This window comes from Carassius gibelio, chromosome A6 (assembly GCF_023724105.1).
Source record: "Carassius gibelio isolate Cgi1373 ecotype wild population from Czech Republic chromosome A6, carGib1.2-hapl.c, whole genome shotgun sequence".
Classification (NCBI taxonomy): Eukaryota; Metazoa; Chordata; class Actinopteri; order Cypriniformes; family Cyprinidae; genus Carassius; species Carassius gibelio.
In genome coordinates, this window is record NC_068376.1 from 26,630,005 (window position 1) to 26,650,561 (window position 20,557).

A 20,557-nucleotide genomic window follows, 5' to 3' on the forward strand; every position below is an offset into this window, starting at 1 on the left:
TATACACACACACACACACACACACACATTAGATGGAAATAAAAATATAATTATAATTTAATTAAAAAAATATATAATTAAATATTATACACATTTTATATATATTTTAAATATTTAATTTTTTCAGTGTCCTTTTTTCTCAGTAAAAAATATCAAAATATCCTTAAAATAAGATACACTTACTTATTTAGGATTTAGCAATACAATACCAATTTTAATTAAAATAATAAATAAATAAATAAATAAAATATATGTTTTTTAACTTTACTGGCATTTTGTGGCACTATTGTTTGTAGCAGAAATCTAACAAAGGTTAGGTTTATTATATATACACACACCCACTTGGAGCCACTTTAACAATTAAATAAACTGTGCTTCATTTCATTCAACTTGGAAAGTAGGAATTCCCAAATTCCTACTTGGAGAGGTTGGAAAACATTACTTGGAGTTTGACTTTCAATTTGGAAAGGCAGTTATGATTTACTAAGTTCAGCTTATCAATGGAGAATATTTTTAGCTTTCACATGTTTTAAAGAAAACTTTTATTTAATAATGCATAAATAAATAAAAAAAAATGCGTTTGCTAACATTACATTATAAACTGTACATTTAGCACTAACTACCTTTAAGAAAGAGAAAGACTTACCAAATATGTCTTGAACTGGAGAATGTTTTGTCCACTCTGTGGAGAAAATAAATATGGTATTGTTCAAAAACAAGGGCATAATAAAAGTTTGCATATATACTGGCACAACTGTAAGTCCTTACAGCCATTACACAAAAAGGGGGCTACTTGATTTCACGCTTTACACATTCTGGCAATCAGTCTCCAACCAGAGCCTGCTAAATGCTAAAGGCTAATCAATGCACCGCTGACAAACTCTTTGTGCACTTTAACACTTGATTCGATGTGATTGTGACTCAGCAAATCTCTCAGCTTAATGAAGGGTAAGGGCCAATAAGTTAATGAAGACCCACTGGAGCACATCATCAATTAATACAAGCAATTGCCATTGTTAAAATCCCTTTGAAACATTTCTGCCGTCCTCGCTCAATGTGTAGTATGCAAAACCTTAAACCCCTCATCCTATTATTTTGTGTTTATGCAAAACATTTCATTTTATTTTGATGGAAAACCCAACAGTTATAATTCAGAGGGCATTCATGATTTTTGAGACGCTAATGAGAGAAGCGGCTTCTGTAATGGTTCTCTGAAGAGCAGCTGTGGGTTTGTTCTAAGAATGTGCTATGACTCTACTTGGTTTAAAAACAGCTCAGTCCTCAGATATATGTACTGAAAAAGACCTTTCATAAGACTGAATATCAAAATATACAATGCTGAACGCAATGGCAGTTTCAGATTCACCCCATTTGCCTTGCCAACATACAGTAATTGGTGTCATTTTGTATCTTGCCACAAGGTGGTTCTACAAACCCCTCCTGTTTGGTTAAAAACAACATGCATCATGCAGCATGAGCGACCGTCCCGAGCCATGTGTTGTACGTGTATTTTGCCAGAAAGTGTTGAACAATGATCAATAAGCTCAATCAAATCCAAACAAAAAAACTGAGACTGAAAGTAACTGTTTTACAGCCAGAAGCCTCAAGATATCTCCATCTACAGCCTTTGCTGTAAATGTCAGACCTTCATTGTCAATCATAGCACTAGTGTGTCCTCCAACCTTCTGCTGAGTGCAAGGGAAAAGTGTGACTGTTGTGTCAACAAAATGAGTTAACACTTCAGGTAGAGCATAGAGTAACAAATATTTCCATAACCTTGAGGGGAAGGACAAATAGTGACTTTTATTAGCTGCTGGAGCTAACAGTCTTTCAGATTTACTTTATATAATAAAGTAGTGCTGTGAATCAATTAAAATGTCATTTTAATTACATTACATGCATATTATTTAATCAAAGGGAATGTCATGCCTAAATTTCTTTGCTTAAATTATTGCAGAAGTGCATGTCAGGAGCTTCCAGTTTTGTAATAATGAACTAAATTCAATTAATGGAATAGATCCAAGAAGTAAAAAAGTTTGTTTCCTCATCATAAATGTGCATTACATCACTTGCTCACTGGGATTTATACACATACACATCTCTGACATTTTCTTCAGAAAATGAAACAAAGTTCTATAATGTATTGTAAAATACTGCAGTACTATATTATAAAATGTAGGTGCAAAAAGCATTGCAAAATGTGTCATATGCAACTGCAATTTTTTAATAATAATAATAAAAAAAAATCAAACAGTATAAGATAAATAAACCACTCTGTCTACACAAATGCCTTGTAAATCCCACATGAGTTCAGAAGTAAATATTGGAGCCCAGCCGCTGAATGTGGAAACAAAGCCTATAAACCACCACATGAGGGATCAGTGTGTTTGTACGAGCATCTGTCAGTAAACACACTGGATCTAACACAACCAGTTTCAGATTGCTAATGCAAACCAAAAATACAAACCTGTTAGGCCTAATGATATGGGTAGAAGAAAGCCAAAGAGCAACAGATGTATTACAACACACAATGTCATTACGGGGGTCTTTTTCCATAATCGTTTATTTCAACACAAAAGTGCTTCAAACTTCACATAAAAAATGTTTCAGGAAATAGAGACAAGATGAATGTCACCAATTGCTTCATGAATCATGACTCATGTTTCCATTGTCTCTTTCTGTAGGAGAAACACATGTGAGCGAACTATGACATCATCTTACCATCATCAAACCAGCAGTTCAACTGAACCGTTTCAACTGAGTAGGCATAACAGCACAGAGTCAAGTGACAAAATGTGCAAGTATAACAGACATGCATACGTGATATCTTATTTCTGTGAATAAAAGAAACTTTAAAATAAATGTATATATATGTGCATGTATATGCTTATGTATTAAAGCTAAAACAAGTCATTTGCAATCATTTTCAACAGCCTAGATTTAATTATTCCACATATAACATGTTTACCGCTTATACATAATGTGTTATCAGGTGTTCATCTTGAAAAAACAGTAGTTCTAAAAAGTTTGAAACTATCTACTTACTACACAAAAACATTTTAACTTTTTTGAAAACAAGTTGGCAATTCGATCAACCTGGAACTACTTCATAACCATGCAGAAAATTAAACAGCACCATCAAATATACATAAACCAGTCAGAATCAAGCATTCTGCAGTATTGTGGCATGAACTACTAAATATTGTAGAAAATTAATTTCCAGTAAATTTGCTGTGCACATGATCTGTATCGTAAAAAGTGCTATTCAAATAAACTTGAATTGAATTGAACTGAACATTGATTAGAATAGGTCATGTTTGCTGATATCACAATGCATGAATCAAGTTGTAGGTAATCTACCTATGAAAAGTCAAATACATAAACAGCGTTCATTTTAACAAACCAAATCTTAAAAACTCAATGACATCACGTCAAAATCTGCATCCTATAAAAGGAAAGTGGCAACCAGTTAACATTAACTTCAGTAGTACATTTTGGATGGCAAATGAGAATTCAAAGCCATGTTCATCTGTCCTTGCCACACACGCGCCCCTCACAAATCCACAGTGGTCCGTCTTACCCCCCATATGCTCCAAAAGTGAAGCTCCTCTTCCTGTGAGACATTGTTCTGTTTTCTCTCTTAAGCTTCCACTCTAACGGTCTCTTCTCCTCTGTCTCTCTTTGACAGAGAGCACTTGTTTTGTGCCTCTGACTCAATGTGTGAGATTGTGTCCCTCCTTCTCTGCTTCCCATCCTCCTCTCTTCCCTCCCTTTCACTACCTGAGATGGAAAATCCGAAGCTATGAGCAGGTGCTTGTCTCTTAAATGATTTCCTTACTTTGAGACACACACATAGGGGTCAGCGACTACAGCATGGATGTCCAAGAGGATGAAAAGTCAATTAATGAAAGGATCAAAAGAAAAAGAAAAGATTTAAAGACTAGTTTAAAATTTAACCCAGTCTTATGAGAAGTCATAAAAAATATTTTCAGCTCAAACCCAAATCTAACCATTATTAATGACAAATATATATTTAAATCCTACCTTTTGTGCGAGACTGGCAAGCACACAGGCTCTTCATCAAACATATTAAACACCATGTGCCACCCTTTATAGCTCCAGGTGATAATAAATTAGGTAATAAAGGTTTTGGTGATATTAGTTGGATTTACATATGCAGGTATTAATTAATTTTGTATTTTGTACTTTGCATAGTTTCATATGGTCTTTTTGTTTTTTATAACACATGACCTATGTGCTAGGTCGTGGGAATTTGGACATTAGTGGTGTTTAATTTTTCTGATGAAGAGCCTGCGTGCTCGAAACCTCACACACTATGCAAATGATTTTAAAAACATTTTTGATACTTTGGAGCTTTGGTGTTGCCGACTTTATATCCAATTTTGTCTCAACATTTAAAAGATGATTGTGCACTATAATAACAGCATGTATTTAAAAAGGGGAGGGGGGGGGGTTACTGGGCATATTGGCACAGTGGTTAACCAGAAAATTTGTAAAATGCTCTAATGTAATAAAACACTCCCACTGGTGCTGTGCAACTGATTAATTTAACAGCATTACAGCATAAACTCAGACTAAACATAGAACTTCTTCAATTAATTGAGAACTTAATTGAGAACCAGCTGTATTATTTTCTCAGGCAGATCTCTTAAAGTCGAACACATATAACCTTTGGTAACCTCAGGCTCAGATAAATGGATGTTCACTCTACGGAAGCATTGGCAACAGCACAATGCACTCATAGCTGCTGGAGAGTGTGAGTACATAAATATCTTTTACTAGCTCGTTTTGCTTTCTCGCAATTAGTTTCTCGCAAAAATAGTTGTTGACATTAGTTGTTAAACAATGATTATTTTTAATGGTAGGATGACCATTACTATGGTAACAATCCATTACTCTTTTATAGCTCATTAAACTTTAATCCCAGTTATGTTTCATTTTAAGTCTTTTATGCTTCTCATAAAACTTAAAAATTAAGGGAATAGTTCGCCCAAAAATAAAAATTTTATGCAAATGAGTTTGTTTGTTCATTAAAACAGATTTTGAGAAATTTTGCATTACATCATTCGCTCACCAATGGATCCTCTGAGTAAATGGGTGCATTATTAAATGCATAATTAAAACATTTTAACTTCAAACATTCACTTTTAGGAAAATCCATAATACATAATAACACTTTCTCCAGTGAAACAATCCACCCCCCTGTTGTTCTCTCAAATCAAAAATCACCAACATAATTGTTTAGAACTTTTACTGAACTGTTTTAGCTTGTAAAAGGTGCTTGATCTTGCATATTTCTCTCCTGATTCAGGCACTGGAGAAAGCAATATTATGGACTGTTTGAAGTTAAAAACATCTTGATGGCTTTGATACTTATAAACACACAACTTTTCACTTCACTAACTATCAATTGATGAACTGGAGTCATGTGAATTGCTTGTGGATTATTGTGATGTTTTATTCTGATGGCACCCATTCACTGCAGAGGATCTATTGGTGAGTAAGTGATGCAAGGCTAAATTTATCCAAAACTTTTAAAATGCATTGCACCATCCAATTCCCAGTGCCAGATGAGCTTGCCCCCAGTCATAAAACTAAAAATAAGTCTAAAACAATCAAAAGTGACCCAAAGGGACAAAGTCAATTCAATAAAAGAGATTATTTTATAGTTTGGGTAGCCGTGTGTCCTGATCTGAGAGACGGACGGCGTCTAGTGTCTGCGGTGCAGGTCATTTCATAATCACTTTGAAATGTCGTGTCATGGGGTCAGACTGTCTGAGACAAAAGCCATTAGAGCTTCTAGTTCTAGCTTCTAGTGCGAATGCTAAAGGTGACCATTCATTTTTAAAGGGGAATAACCATTAACTTAAATATACCTAAATATATGTGGCCTAGTACAAATGTGGCTTGTGATATTTCTTAGTCTATTTCTTGTCCTCTCTTCATTGTCCTTAATAATAATGGAATGGAAGTGTGTGTGTGTGTGTGTGTGCACGCACACGTATATATCATTATTATTAAAATAGTTATTTTATAAATATATTTTAATACTTAATAATAATAATAATAATAATGAACATTAATATTATTATTGAAAACAACATATTATATATATATATATATATATAATAATTATATAATATTTGAGGGTAGAAAACTGAAAACAAGCTAATTTTGCCTGGTTAACAGAAAAATAGCTACACATTGGAGATACAGATTTTATGGCATTTTTCCTTTAGATGAACATACTTGTCTCCAAAATTAATACATTAAAACTTCATATGCATGATACATCCTCACCATTTTGAGTTAATGCCCTCTTTCTTTCTATCTTTCTTTCTCTCTCTCTCTCTCTCTGTCAATGTGCTTTGTGGGGACACATGGAGGTAGAAACAGGACTGGTTCATTTGTGAACAGCTGGTATGGGAAGGACACCAGGAGATTAATTAATCTGTAGCAGCCCATCACACTCATACTCTCTCTCACACACACACACACACACACACTATTAAAAGCAGGTCAAAAAAGTCAAAAGGTACAAAGAAAACGTTATGCAGCAGCATCCTTTAAGAGGCCAAACAGCATGGTGCATGAGATGTGTTTAGACACAAACGCTCAATAATAACAGAACAAAAAAAAAAAAAACTGACAGTAAAGCCTATAGTAAAGAAATTCAGTTTACAAAAAAAAGATGCCATTTCCATTTTAACATAAAAAGCATCAACTGACCTAAATTACTGTTAGCTGGACAGTATTTCTTGCAATAAGATCTAAATGAAGTCTATGTGCTGAGACGTTTTGTGTTAAATTTAATGGAGTAGGTTAAATGAATTCAGGCCAGGTCAGTAAGTTCATGAAAGGCTTTAAGTGTAAAGCAGCAATGAAGCAGAAAAGGATTTGGATTAGCACTGCCACCATGTGGTACTACACTCCCAATGCACATCCCATAATTCAACGTACGTAACTTATCAATATGCAACCTCCTCAAATTTCAACCCAACAATGGAAAGTCTGCAAAACAGGACAAAGAAAACAATTTACCAAGGATCATAATAGTAGTGCATTCTATTCCAAGTATTCTTAAAGGGTTAGTTCACCCAATAATCAAAATTATGTAATTAATAACTCACCCTCATGTTGTTCCAAACCCATAAGACCTCTGTTCATCTTCGGAACACACTTTAAGATATTTTAGATTTAGTCCGAGAGCTTTCACTCCCTCCATTGAAGCTGTGTGTACGGTATACTGTCCATGTCCAGAAAGTTAAGAAAAACATCATCAAAGTAGTCCATGTGACATCAATTTTTTGAAGCATCGAAAATACATTTTGGTCCAAAAATTCATCATTGTCTTCTCTTCCGGTCTGTTGTGAGATTTCAAAACACTGAAGTGTAGTGATATCCGGTTCTCGAAAGAATCATTTGATGTAACCGGATCTTATATATATGTATATAAATATATAGCAAAAATATAATGTATCTGACAAACATTCCAAAACATCTAACACAATGAAAGAGTTGGCAAAAAATGAACCTAGCATCCTGCATGACTCCCAATTCTTTAGGACAATAAAGCACTTGAATGGGACAGACTCATAATTATGGCTTCAGAAGTGGAGATATGGTCATTTCCGATAACACTTGAAGGCAGAATAAATGCCATTAGTTTTTATGTCATAACACCAACCTGTTACCAAAGCCATAGCTTGGCATTTATGAAAAGTAGCATCAACAATTTGCTAAATATCACTTTTTGTATTCCACAGAGGAAAGAAAGCTATACAGGTTTGGAATGTAATGGGGTACAAAATGTATATAAAATGTTCACATCAAAGTACAAAGTACTTATGGTTATGATACTGTTAAGGTGTCGTTGCATTTACCATTGCATGGTGAAATTTTGTGGACGAAATCCAGTCATTACAACAGGAATGTGTGCAAAAAAAGTTGGTGAAACAGATTTTGCTTGTGTTCAAGTTGGTCACATAAATTTGCCATGTTGACAAGTAGAAAGCTACTTGGTTTATAAGAGACTTCTGTGAGAGTTGATTCATGAAACGCTACACTAATGAAAACTGAGCTACTTTCAACCACAAACTTTTGCCTAAAAATGGTGACCACACTTTTACGATAAAGCAGACTCCTGGATACAGTTAATAAAAGGAGAAGAGTGAAGTCGCTGAATGAGCTTTTTAATGAGAGCGTACCTTCAGCTCAGTGTCAGGTGTGGTTACCTGGCAAAATGTATCACTGTCTGCTGTGATATACAATGATATCTATTGTCTCTTTCAGCACTTTTGATAGCTGTGGGCATATGTAGACACACAAGCAGACAACCACATGTGAATACACTGCTGTGCGTGTTTCTTTTCTGAGAACCCATGTTATTTACCAAGTGCAGCGTGAACGACAACAGCATGTGTTCTCTACAGAAACCCATCAATTTACATCTGCAGTCTGCTGGGAAGGAGAGCCCAGTACACAAGTTTTCACAGAGCGCTTATAGGAGAAACAGGAATACATCAGGCAGTGAGCGGACAATGCTGGGAGTCCAGTCAAATAACCTCCATCTGAGCAAGGTTCCAGCATCTCTCTCCCTGCAATTCTATTAACATAACAACAGACAATATTTTCATTTATTAGTATTAGACGAAAAAAATATATTGAATATCTAATGAATAAACAGTGTCTTATCATAAAGTGCATTTTAAATTAATTTCACATTTATTTATATGAAACCAAAAATTGTTATAGTTCTAAATCTATAAAAAAAAAAAGAAAAGTCACACACCAGTGTTGTTTCGTTATTCTTAAACACATATACTGTAAATAACAAGGTGATCATTTAAAAATAAATCAAAATATTGTTGTTGCAAAAATAATTCTGTAATAATACTAGTATTTTATTATAATGTAGCTTAACTTTGCTTTTTAAAACGAAAATGTATTTTGTAAATAAATACATCATTCCACACACTGACAGTGTTTTTTAAACATTATACTATTATTTATTCATTTTAAATTAGCTTCCCTTTTTTAGTTTTTCATTTCAGCACAAGTTTTAGTAATTTTTATTAGTTTTAGTTTTTTTCTATTCAGCTTTAGATACTTTACATTTTATGATTTATATTTCAGTTTTAGCTTTAGTTATTTTTGTTCTTCAAACCAAATTTACTTTAGTTAGTGGCAAGGCAACATTGCTAACCTTCTTTTATAAATATTTTCAGCTAATCCAAGTTTTAATTTTCAATATTCTATTCCAGATTTATTTTAATTATAAAAATGTTTTAAATAATGATAACACTGCTCACAGACTTCTAGACACCAGAAGGACAACAGCGAGTAAAATCACTAACACCCAGGAAATGACATACTTTAGCAGTACTCTCAAAACCCTACAACACTTGAGCAAAGCAATGCTGAGTTTAGTCCTCCTCTAAAAATCTAGTTCATTCTTTAAAGCAACTAGAGTCAGTGAGAGTGTGGATTGTGGATTTCATGTGAAGTTTCTCCACATTTTGGAGTTGCTGCCCATTCATATATTGCCACAGCTTGTCTGCTCTCTGTGTGCTTCGCCTTGTGATCTTCAAAGCCTGCGGCACCATTTCATGTCTTACTGCTCGGGTTGACCGATCTCAGACCAATCTCTGTGTGTTGTTCTGTCTGACCAAACCCCCCCCCCACACCACCACCTCCGTGTGTCTGACCTCCAGATGAGCGAGCACTGCCGGCAGACTGAGGCTGCTTGAGACATGACAGTTGAGCAGAGCGAGTGTGACCGACAGGGAAAAAGAGATAAGAATGTGTCACAAAGAATCGGTCTCAAAGTGTGAGAGTGAAATGCTGTGTCCATATGTGTGTGTCTGGGTGAAATCTGCAGTAAATGAGACTCACACAATGACCCTCTTCAACTGAACAGGAACACCATCAACTGTGTGCTTTCTATGCAACCAAATTGAACCTGTCTGCATAAATGCATTTAAAACAGATGGACAGGATTGTTACAGGTTTACTCCCAGAGGAAAATTTTAATATAAACTTTTCAGTTATATTTCATTGAAATATCAAGTTAGTATCAGATGTTTTTCTCAAAATTCTTTACAAGTGGAGACACCTGGTCTGTAAAATGTATGTGAATAGCACAGCACTGATCATTTGGTCTTGGAAGTATTTGATGAGAAATGTTTGGGTTCATACTGAAATCTTTGTCTTTTGTTTGCAGATGTTCCTGCAGGAAAGAACAAAATATGATCTCTGTAGCATTTCAACTGTTTCTACTAGACAGCAATGAATAAAAAAAAAGACAAAAGAAAATGGAGCAAGTTTCCTGCTTCTATTTTCTCTTAAGAAAAAGAGCAGTGTCTCAAAATTTTACTAAAGATATTTTCTATGTGAACTGACTCTTTCTCATCAACGTCTTCAGGACCAGTTAACAATGGTCTTATTTGTCTTTTTTATTTATCCTAGGGAACATTAGGGACAAAGTTGATCTTTAAAAGAAGAAACCTGAGAACTACTGGCAAATCTGAGAGTTTGTTTTCTCTTAATTTATTTTAAACCAGTAATAAATGAGATAGTGGGACAAAGGTCTCCACTTATGTAATCTCTAATTAAAGGTCTTTTATTGACATCTGTGGTTTCACGAAGAACCTTTAACATTCATGGAAACTTTCCGTTCCATAAAATGTTCTTTAAAGTAGAAAAAAATCCTGTAAATGTTTAAAATCTACTTTATGGTTCTTTGGAGAAACAAGATCGTTCTTCTCTGGTATTGATGTAAAAAAAAAAACTCTTGGAACCTGCAGGGTTTGTTTAAAAGAGATAAAACAAGAAAAGCATTATAGGTAGCCTAGTTCTGAAGGAGACAGAGAGAAAGCAAGCACTAAAGGACCATGAAGCAATCATTTTGTCATGATTGTGCTGGCACTTCCACTCCTAGCTCCTGGGCTGCAATGTCATGTCACCAAATGGCAAAAGTAACTCCAGTGTTGCTGAGCCAGAACGCAGGGTTATCAGCATTTCTCCTGTCCGTCAAACAACATTTTCTGTAAAATATGGACTTAATATGATCTTACATATGCACATACAGTACCTGTACAATATCAAAGTAACTTTTGAAAAATACATTGTTTTTATTAAAACTTTCAACATCTTGTTCCAATGCTGACTTGTGTTCTTATTCAATGACACATGGGTAATGTTTCCATTCATCTTACCAAACATGCTTCAAATGGGGCGAGAATGACTTGAGGATTTGATTTTAACTTTCACATGGCTAGACATCTGTCTGCTTTTGCCAGTTTGCACCGAGACCACAATGACACAGTGAACAAATGTATTTCACACACTTTTTCATATTTTAGCCAGAAACTGTGAACTACTACTAGTCATGCTGTTAAAAACTGATAAAAAATCGGTTCACATGTCTGAAAAGTGTCAAAAGAAATAAAAAGTTAAGCTACAAGCATTAACTTGCAGTATAAAAGCATGTTGGCACAGAGCACAACAGGACAGCACTGCCATTTGTCAGTAGTTAACTCATCAGAGTGGAAATGTAACCCTGTGTCCTTCTGGACCATTAACCATTTTAAGCAGCTTGGATTGTGTTTTTCAAGGAATAAGGCATGGGAAGCATATGCTTTGTTGGGATTTTACCATGCTTAAAGGGATACTGATTGGTAGACTGTTACGGTTGATCAAGGAAATCCATGGTTATATTGGTTCAGGAAAACAAAAAATAATCATTCAATTATAATTTAGCAAGAACTATCTGTTTTATAGTCATGCTGTTTGTGATCAGTCTACTCTGTCATATTTCAGCACTTTCCAGGCGACAAAAAACATCATTGGCAAGAATAAGTGGCATTGCAACTTAGACTGTTGGCAAACAGAAAACGATTTTAAATTGCATTTTTGGGAGCTGAGCAGCATATGAAATGATCAGTGTAAACAAACAGCGTATATGTCTGATTGAAATGATTATGCCTGATTATACACATACTGATTAACGCGACACCCTGGAGCTCTGAAAAAAAGGCAGTGTGAGTCTGAATGTGTACTGTATATATGTGTGTGTAAAATAGCATTCTACAACAAAACATTTGCACCCAACTGCTACAAAAACAAGCAACTACTCTATCTATCACCTTCCTACACACGCATGTCTGTTTGACTTTCTTTTCTTCTGTGGAACACTCAGCAGAATGTTTTCTTTACAGTGAGAACGGAAAGTGACCAGGGTTGTCAAGCTGCAAAAATGAAAAAAAGACATAACTAAAACAATAATAGCATCCATATGATTCAAGTGCTATATTACAGTCTGCTGAATCATTTGAAACTGAAATTGACCAGATTTACAGTACCAGAGCAGGATGTGCTCTCACATAATAACACATGTAATTATGCAAATGGATTTGCAGACTTGTAACACAAACCCCCATACTTAATTATACTTACAAACAAACACATATGTAATAAGGCATCTATCTTACCTCTGAGATTTCCTTAACATCATAACCAGTGTTATAATCACACATAACTCTGCTAAATGAAAAAAAAATGTATACAATGTAAACAATATGAATATAATCCCATGTTCAAAAAGACAAATGACACAGGACACAAAGACTGTATGATTTGACAGTAAACACAAGCAAACCAAGCCCACCCTTAAATTAGCCCTTAAATTAGCTTTAACCAAACTGTGTTAATGTGACCATATTTAGCACCACACCGGAGTAGCAAACATATTCTGCTGCTGTGTGAATGTACAATTAAAAAAAATAATTTTATTTATTTATTTAAAATAAAATAATAACAAAATAATAATAAATGCAGCTGTTGCTGCCGGAAACTTTACTGTAAAAAATAGGGTAGAAACATTGCAGGTTATGGTTTTATCTTTAATTAACAGTAAATCATATATTTCACTAACTTATATAATGTTAATATACCAACCTTCTGAAATACTAAAGTCCGTACACACTAATATTTAGAAGGTGCACAGTGTCATACAAAAACAAAACACCACCAAGGAAAAAACTATGTAATTATATTAATTTAACAACATAAGATGTAAAAAAAAAAAAAAAGCTATTATTTTAATGAAAAAACATAAAATGTGAAGATTCACGTAGGAATTCTGGGAATGTCAATTTAATTGTAAATTATAAAATGAAATAATCTTTTTTTAACAGTGTACAGTATTATAATGTAAAATAACTTTAAATAGTCCTGTTAGATTTACTGCAGTTTTTTTTTTATGTAAGGAAACTTACCACTAACCAATAAACAAACAACGTTTTTATAGTATGATTTAGACAGTAATCGTTTCTCATGGGGACAAGTTATTTCCAACATTTACAGGATTTAGATGATTTTATTTGCGTCTGAATCCAGAATCTGAGTTTTTCTCCCACCATCTGCATAGAAATCCCCAGCCAAATTACCTATTGTTTTTTGACAAACACCATTGCCATCCAAATTCACATATTTAAGTTAATAAGAAGAAATCGATTCAAAATGCACTTTTAAATCTTTTTTTGACCACTGCCAAACACTGTACAGTAACAGTAAACTGTTGCACTTTTCTGTAATTTGCATGCATGTTTATTACTGAAATGCTGGAAAGTATACAAGAACAATATTTCAAAACTGCTCCACCATAGTGAGTTGGAGCTTCCGTAAGTTCACATGTGATACAATTATAGACTGAATAGGGCTTTTTACCATTAAAATTATGATTATATTTACAGTGTAGCCTCAGATAATTGTGTGAGGTGGGGGGGATTCTTTTGATTCGGGGCACAGACAGGAACATAAGTGCTGCTGGCAGATGTCAAACAGATTCTGCATCCATGCGATGGGGGAACTGTCACATGTAAACTAGAAAACAGATTTTTATGTGCACTGCAGGGGTATTCATGGAGCATGGCATAATCATGATCACAGGCACGACAGTGTTCTAGTGAGGATAACATATGAGACTGAGCAAATCGGTCATACTGGTTTAATATTATGGTTTAACCATAAAATTCAATTCTAATTCATATTCACTACATTTCTGTAACTGCAATGAATAACAGCCAAACTTTCGCTACTATAATTTGTGAAAAGGTCATAATACTAAGCAATGTTCAGTGCTTTTAAAACAGCTTTAATAGCAAACCTTCTTATTTTGACAAACGGCTTCCACGTCTGTGATTTTCCACAGCAGGATGAATACTTCCTGCACGTCACTGTTACAAGATTTATCTTCCTGTGTGGCAATAACACTCAATTACAGTGTGAAAAAAAGGATATGTAGCAGTTTCTAAAGAGCTAGACCTATATATCACCGGTCTGACACAGAGCTCAGAAACTGCAGTTTCCAGTCTACTGCTGGTTTATTTATGAAGCCTAAAGGGAGGGACATCTCAAGCAAAGAGAGCATGATAGGGCTGGCTAGGACAGCATGATAAGAAGAAGAGAGAATCCAGACAAATTGAATATTCCTTCTGTGAAGATGTTTTGTCTAAAGCCTGAGTCACCAGAAGATGAGAGCCAGCTGTGATTAAAAGGCAAACCTTGTCTTAATTGGTGCATCTGTCAAAAAATAAAGGTCATATATCACCAGAAATGATATTCTGCATAAAGAAAACAAAGCCTTTTCTTTTGGTTTGTGGCATTGTGAAATTCTCATTGTTACGGAAAAATACCTTCTCATATTGCATCATTATATAAAATGATATTATACAATTACACACCATTTGAATTGTAAAGTGAATTTGTAAATATTTCAAAATGACTATGCATTGTAATATTTTCTTTTCATTATAGTATTATTGACAATGAGCTTTTATATATATAAATGAGCTTTTATATATATAAATCAAACAAATGTATAATTTTGAGGTGAAATAAGATGTGGACACACGTGAGAAGCTCTCTTTCTTACTATAAATGTATGATATCTCACATTTTTCGTGTTATAAACCATTTTGATAGTTTTTGCTCTGCCGTTCTGCTCTACATCCTGAAAGTCCTCAGGGATTGTCCGAGCAGCAGGAGTAAATCAGTTTCACTCTCGGTCTGGCCAAGTGCTCAGGCTATTTCTCAGATCAGGAAAACAACTAAACTGCTGCCTCATTTCTAACATCCACAGGTCAACAGTTCAATGGGTTTACTTACATGGTCAGCAGGATATTCATTTTACAAAACCAAATGAACCTCTGTGAGTGAGGAAATAATACTTTTAACATGGAACACAAAAGCAAATATTTAGCAGAACATCCAACCTGACTTTTTCTATTAATTAAAAGGGTGTTTCTTCTATAGGAACACAAGTCAGTTATAGACAAAAAAATGTGGGACTAAAATGAATTGGGTCTAAATATTATCCAAATGACTCTGGAACTGTACACCAAGCTCTCTAAAACCATACTACAGCTTTGCATTAGGAAAAGTTCATAACTGAAGTCATCATGTCATTATCATTTGGAGCTTGTCATTATCATTGGTCATGGTCAACATCCATTTTCACAGTATGAAAGCAACGCTAACGAAAAAACTAATTAAATGCTAATACATTTTGACTTTTATTTACAGACATAGTATTACCCTCATTCTTGCTACAACTCAATTATGTCCTTTACACAGCATATCAGACAATGTTAAAACTCATTCTCAGACCCACAGGGATTAATTAGAATGTGATGGGGCTTAGCCCAAAAGCACACCAGGTTGTTCATCTGAGCAGAGGGGAATAATATCTCCTGGCTCCATCAGTAAAATGGTAAGCAATGTGAATAGACCTCATGAATATCAATTATGCATTAAGCAGAACTGTGGTAAATTATTAGGGTTGTCTATTGTGGAGGCAATAGGAGCATACAGACTCTTGCATACTCATAACGGTTCACAGGAGTCGACCAAACTTGGATATTTGCTTGAAGAACAAATCAATGATGAAACTGATTCATACATGCACCGATGGTTAATTCTAATAATGGTTACTGAGGTAACTCCATTAGACAGCAATCTGCATATCCGCTTGTTTAATTACCAAAGACCATTAGTAGGACACCATTATCATTCCCATGGGTTGAAAAAGAACTTTGTGATGTGAAATTGCATAATGAACCACATTCCATGTCGAGAAATGTGCTTTATAACAATTAATGACTTCCCCTCTGCTTCTGTTAAAACATCATCGTGAACAACAGGTTTGAACTGCTAATTGGTTGTCTTTATAAATACATAAACTGAATTTGCTGCATTTTTTCCCCTGAATCATCACAAGGCAATTAAGATAATGATGACTGTAATCTGTTTTCTGTGGAAGGGCTGCTGTCTCTATTAATAGGTGCAGTTGTATGAGCACTGTTCACATGTCTAATTAGTGTCTAATGGAAGATTGCTTATGATCCGTGTGTTTCTGTGGGAGGTGGATGAACATCAGGGAAGATAATTAAATTCAGAAGATGTGAAGTACACATATATCTAGAGGTGCAACAGACCACAAACTCAATATTTAAATCATATTGTGTTTTTGGAGCCACTTATAGGATCACTGGCTGTGAGACCAATGTAAATTTGCTCTCCATTTATTACTTCTAAAACATTATTGATGAAACATTAAACATTCACAAGTTAGCAGTTAGTTATTAAATAACAACAAATACACAAATTAGAAATAAAAGAAGGCCTAACAGTAGTATTCAGGTACAGAAATGTAATTATGTAAAGTAACAACATTTTAGTGTTCAATGTGTAAATTAAATAAAGATTAATCTTTGTTAAAGGTTGTTGTTTGATTAACATTAATGATTTAGACAGCAGCAGGTATTTATAGGCTGCTGGCACTTTAAGACTAAATTCATAGCTCCAATATAATGATACATGTCTGTTTTCTTTCTATTTACATATGAAAACCAAATTGAGTTCTCTTGCGCCTCTTCCTGGGTTTGAATGGTTTAAAATCATTTGAATGTTTAAACTGGCAAGAATTAGAAACACATGCATCATTCAATGATGGTTACACGTTGCAACTAATCCGCAAATCACATGTGCCGAACCGTGGGGCCTGGTCCATTTGGACCAAGGATCAACTATGATCTGTTGTACCCAAACATATCTATTCAAAACTGTTCAAACGTTTGGGGTCTGTAAGATTTTTTAAAATGTTTTTGAAATAAGTCTCTTAAGCTCACCAAGGTTGCATATTTGCTGTAAACACAGTAAAATCACAAATATTGTGAAATATTATTGCTATTTAAAATAATTGTTTACTATTTTAATATGTTTAAAAATGTATTCCTGTGGTGGGAAAGCTGAATTTTCAGCATCATTACTCCAGTCTTCAGTCTCACATGATCCTTCAGAATCATTCTAATATGCTGATTTGCCGCTCAAGGATAATTTTTTCTTATTATCCATGTCGAAAGATAATAGTGCTGTACGTACATTTTCATAATTGTGTCTGTATTTGACTACTCAATTCTCACTACTGTACACGAGACAGACTGCAGTAAGACACTGCTGGCTGTCCAGAGCCTCCATTAAACTGATCAATGATTCAATCATGCCATTTCCTGGAGGTAGGTGAGTGTGTGTGTGTGTGTCTTCCTGTAATGAAAGACCTGCACAGACAGTGTTTCAGAGAGAGCAGAAAGGTTCAGAAAGCACATAAGACTTGTGGTCTCGTCCAGTTTCTTTTAGTGAACTTTTTGAGTCAATAACTCTGGTCCTCAAATGAACTTTGTCTCCAAAGACTGCATGCATTCACTAGACATATTAGGTTACAAACTGCTCCTGGTTCAGCCTAATGTTTTAGATAGTCAGCTTGACCACACTGTAATTTCTAACAAGTTCAGTTTACTTAAAAAAAAAAGTTTGGAAACCGATTGCTTTATTTTTGTATATTTTTATTGTTATAAAATTTTTAGTTATCTTGCTATTTTTGGACCAAAATTTATTTTCGATGCTTCAACAAATTCTAACTGACCCTCTGATGTCACATGGACTAGATTTAAAACAAGAAAAGAGCAACTTTAGAGAAACAAGAAAAGAAAAGTAGGCTAATGTTGTGTTTAAATGTGTTGCAGCTTGTTTCAGCAACTTCTTATAAAAACCTGGCAGTCAAATGCATGAGTAATACGTTGTTTATATTTGAATTTAAATGTCTATGAAAGATTGTTACTAGAGCCCGACCGATATATCGGCCGGCCGATATTATCGGCCGATATGAGCTAATTGCATTTAAATCGGCATCGGCGTTTATAACGGCCGATGAAACATGAAAAAACAGAGTCTCATGCTTCACTCATGTTATGAGTGTTGCATACTTTGCCCACCAGAGGGCGGTCTGCAACTCCAGAGTTGACAACAGCGCCAGAAATTCACTACAGAAGGACAGCCAAGCCACCCAGGTGAGTCTGTCGTTCGTCATATGAAATGATTGTAGATTTAGTTCATACACTGTATATAAAAACGGTGTGGTAGTTCTAGCTAACGGTCCTATCATTATCACTTCTAAATATTCTGCAACATCACTTACAGCCGCTCATGCATTGCTATATTAGATTAGCCACAAAGCTAATACCATGTTTATTAGTGGAAGAGCGCGAACGTTAATAAGAGGTCAAACTATAACGTTAGCATTTAAATTATTCTTATACTATTGCGGTGTGTTTCCCACATAATGACCGCGTAATGGTCCTTTCACACAGGACGCGATATGCTGGGTTCAGCGTTGCCCTTCAGATACAACGCGATTTGCGCTGCGCTGCGCTATGGCGTTGGCGGAGTTTTAATAGTCTGTTGTTCCTCCTTTCGGTCAGCAGCAAACATGTATCTGTCCCGTTGTAAGAAGCGAGCGATAGCGCTAGTCCAGCTGATGATAATTAAGAGAGAAGCAAGGAAGAGAAGGCTACCCTCAGGTCCAGAGCACAATTTGGTGAATTCAGGCTGGTTATGTTATTCTAACGCTAATATAGCTTCCTTTTTAGCAGGCCCCTTAAATGCTTGCTATTAACTTGTTTGAAGGTGGTGCTTCTCAAAATTGACAGCGGTGTGTTCATGACACTAACGTTAACCATTCAACTTCGAATTGATTCCGTAATCTTCCGGTAACAGTAGGCAAACTTTACGTTCGCCAGCGCATGACGATGTTTTGATTCAGACTGCACAAAGAGAAGAGGAGAAGATATACGGGTCCGTTGTGAATGTGTCTGTGAGAGCAAATATAGTGTAATTACAGTAACTACAGTAGGTGCGTAAGAAATGATTAAACCAGAGGGGACATGTAAATAAATGTGAGCTGAACACGCGCTTTTTTTTTTTTTTTTTTTTTTTTTTTTTTACATATTGTTTCAAAGCAGCTTTACAGACATAACAGGAAAATGTTGAAATAATATAGTTAAATATAAGTAGGTAATACCTATTGCTTGACAAATAAAAAAATATATAAATTTCTCATTTTTGCCTATGTAGGAGATCCCTGTTTATTATTATTATAATTCTAATGATGACATGAGTAATGATACATGGTGATATTATTAATACACATGCTTATTCTTTCTCTGTCTCTCTTTCTGCCCTACAGATACCTGAAAAAGGTGAATGCTGTAGCAGCAAAGTGTGGGACTACTTCTGCAAATACTTTAACTTTAGTATTATAATTTATTTACAGTACACACACAGACTGTTAAAACCAGCTTCAGCTGGAAGAAAGTAAAAGTGTTAAATGTTTAAAACCAGACTGTTTTTTGATCATTAAAAAATATATACTTTTGATGTGCAATTGTTTAGTCATTGAGACCGTAATCTAAGGCTTTTTTTTTTTTTACATAAATCCCTTCTGGAAAATGGTTTATACAGCCCACATACATAGAACAGGTAGATATTTTGCTATTCAATGTTGTGTAAGTGCAGTTTATAGGAAATGGGTCTAATATCCAGTTTACTTTCAAAATCAAAATATCGGCTTATAAATCGGCTATTTTCGAGTTAATATCGGCATCGGCATCGGCCCCCAAAAATCCATATCGGTCGGGCTCTAATTGTTACTGTACTGTACTTTGATGAAAGAGTATCACAATGCTAAAAAACTTTTTTGATTTGTATTATTTATTTTTTTACATGATTTGATATCAAAATAATGGACAAATGTTGTTTTTTGTGGCTTAAACTGACGCGGATCAGTAGCGGACTGCAAACGTGTCCTGTGTGATAGCACAAGGAGTCCGTGCTGCTTCTGCACCACATACGTAACGCACACGGACTGCAGACGCACTGCAGACGGATTATATGTGAAACAGGTGTTAATTACATAATTTTGCTATCTGGGTGAACTAACCCTTTAAGCAAAACATGGTCAGGTAAAAGTGTTTGAATAAATTTTGGTCCCAATTTGTTTTTAATCAATTTTACTGGTAGTCCACTTTATGAAGAATTTTTTGGTATAATATGCCACAGTTTAATTTATTTTGCTATAATCACTTACATAAATGAACTGTAGTGTCCTGCACCCACTAGTAAAAAAAAAAAATATATATAT

General features: G+C 34.8%; 1 protein-coding gene across 4 annotated transcripts in view; it reads right to left on the reverse strand.

Annotated features, from left to right (window-relative positions):
* The window catches only part of LOC128015897 (rap1 GTPase-activating protein 1), a 69,408-nt gene that overhangs the window by 34,550 nt on the left and 14,301 nt on the right, over positions 1-20,557 (reverse strand). The window contains exons 1-2 of one of the 4 annotated variants that reach the window (XM_052600138.1): positions 3,581-3,685; positions 647-682 (exon numbers count right to left, since the gene is read on the reverse strand). The exons of 1 other annotated variant lie outside the window; for it this stretch is intronic. In XM_052600138.1, the coding sequence (XP_052456098.1) occupies positions 647-682; positions 3,581-3,624 (80 nt within the window). In that variant the 5' untranslated portion in view covers positions 3,625-3,685. Of the gene's footprint in view, positions 1-646; positions 683-3,580; positions 3,686-20,557 lie in introns of those variants that run through there. 2 more of the 4 variants (XM_052600137.1, XM_052600140.1) reach the window with 2 other exon arrangements.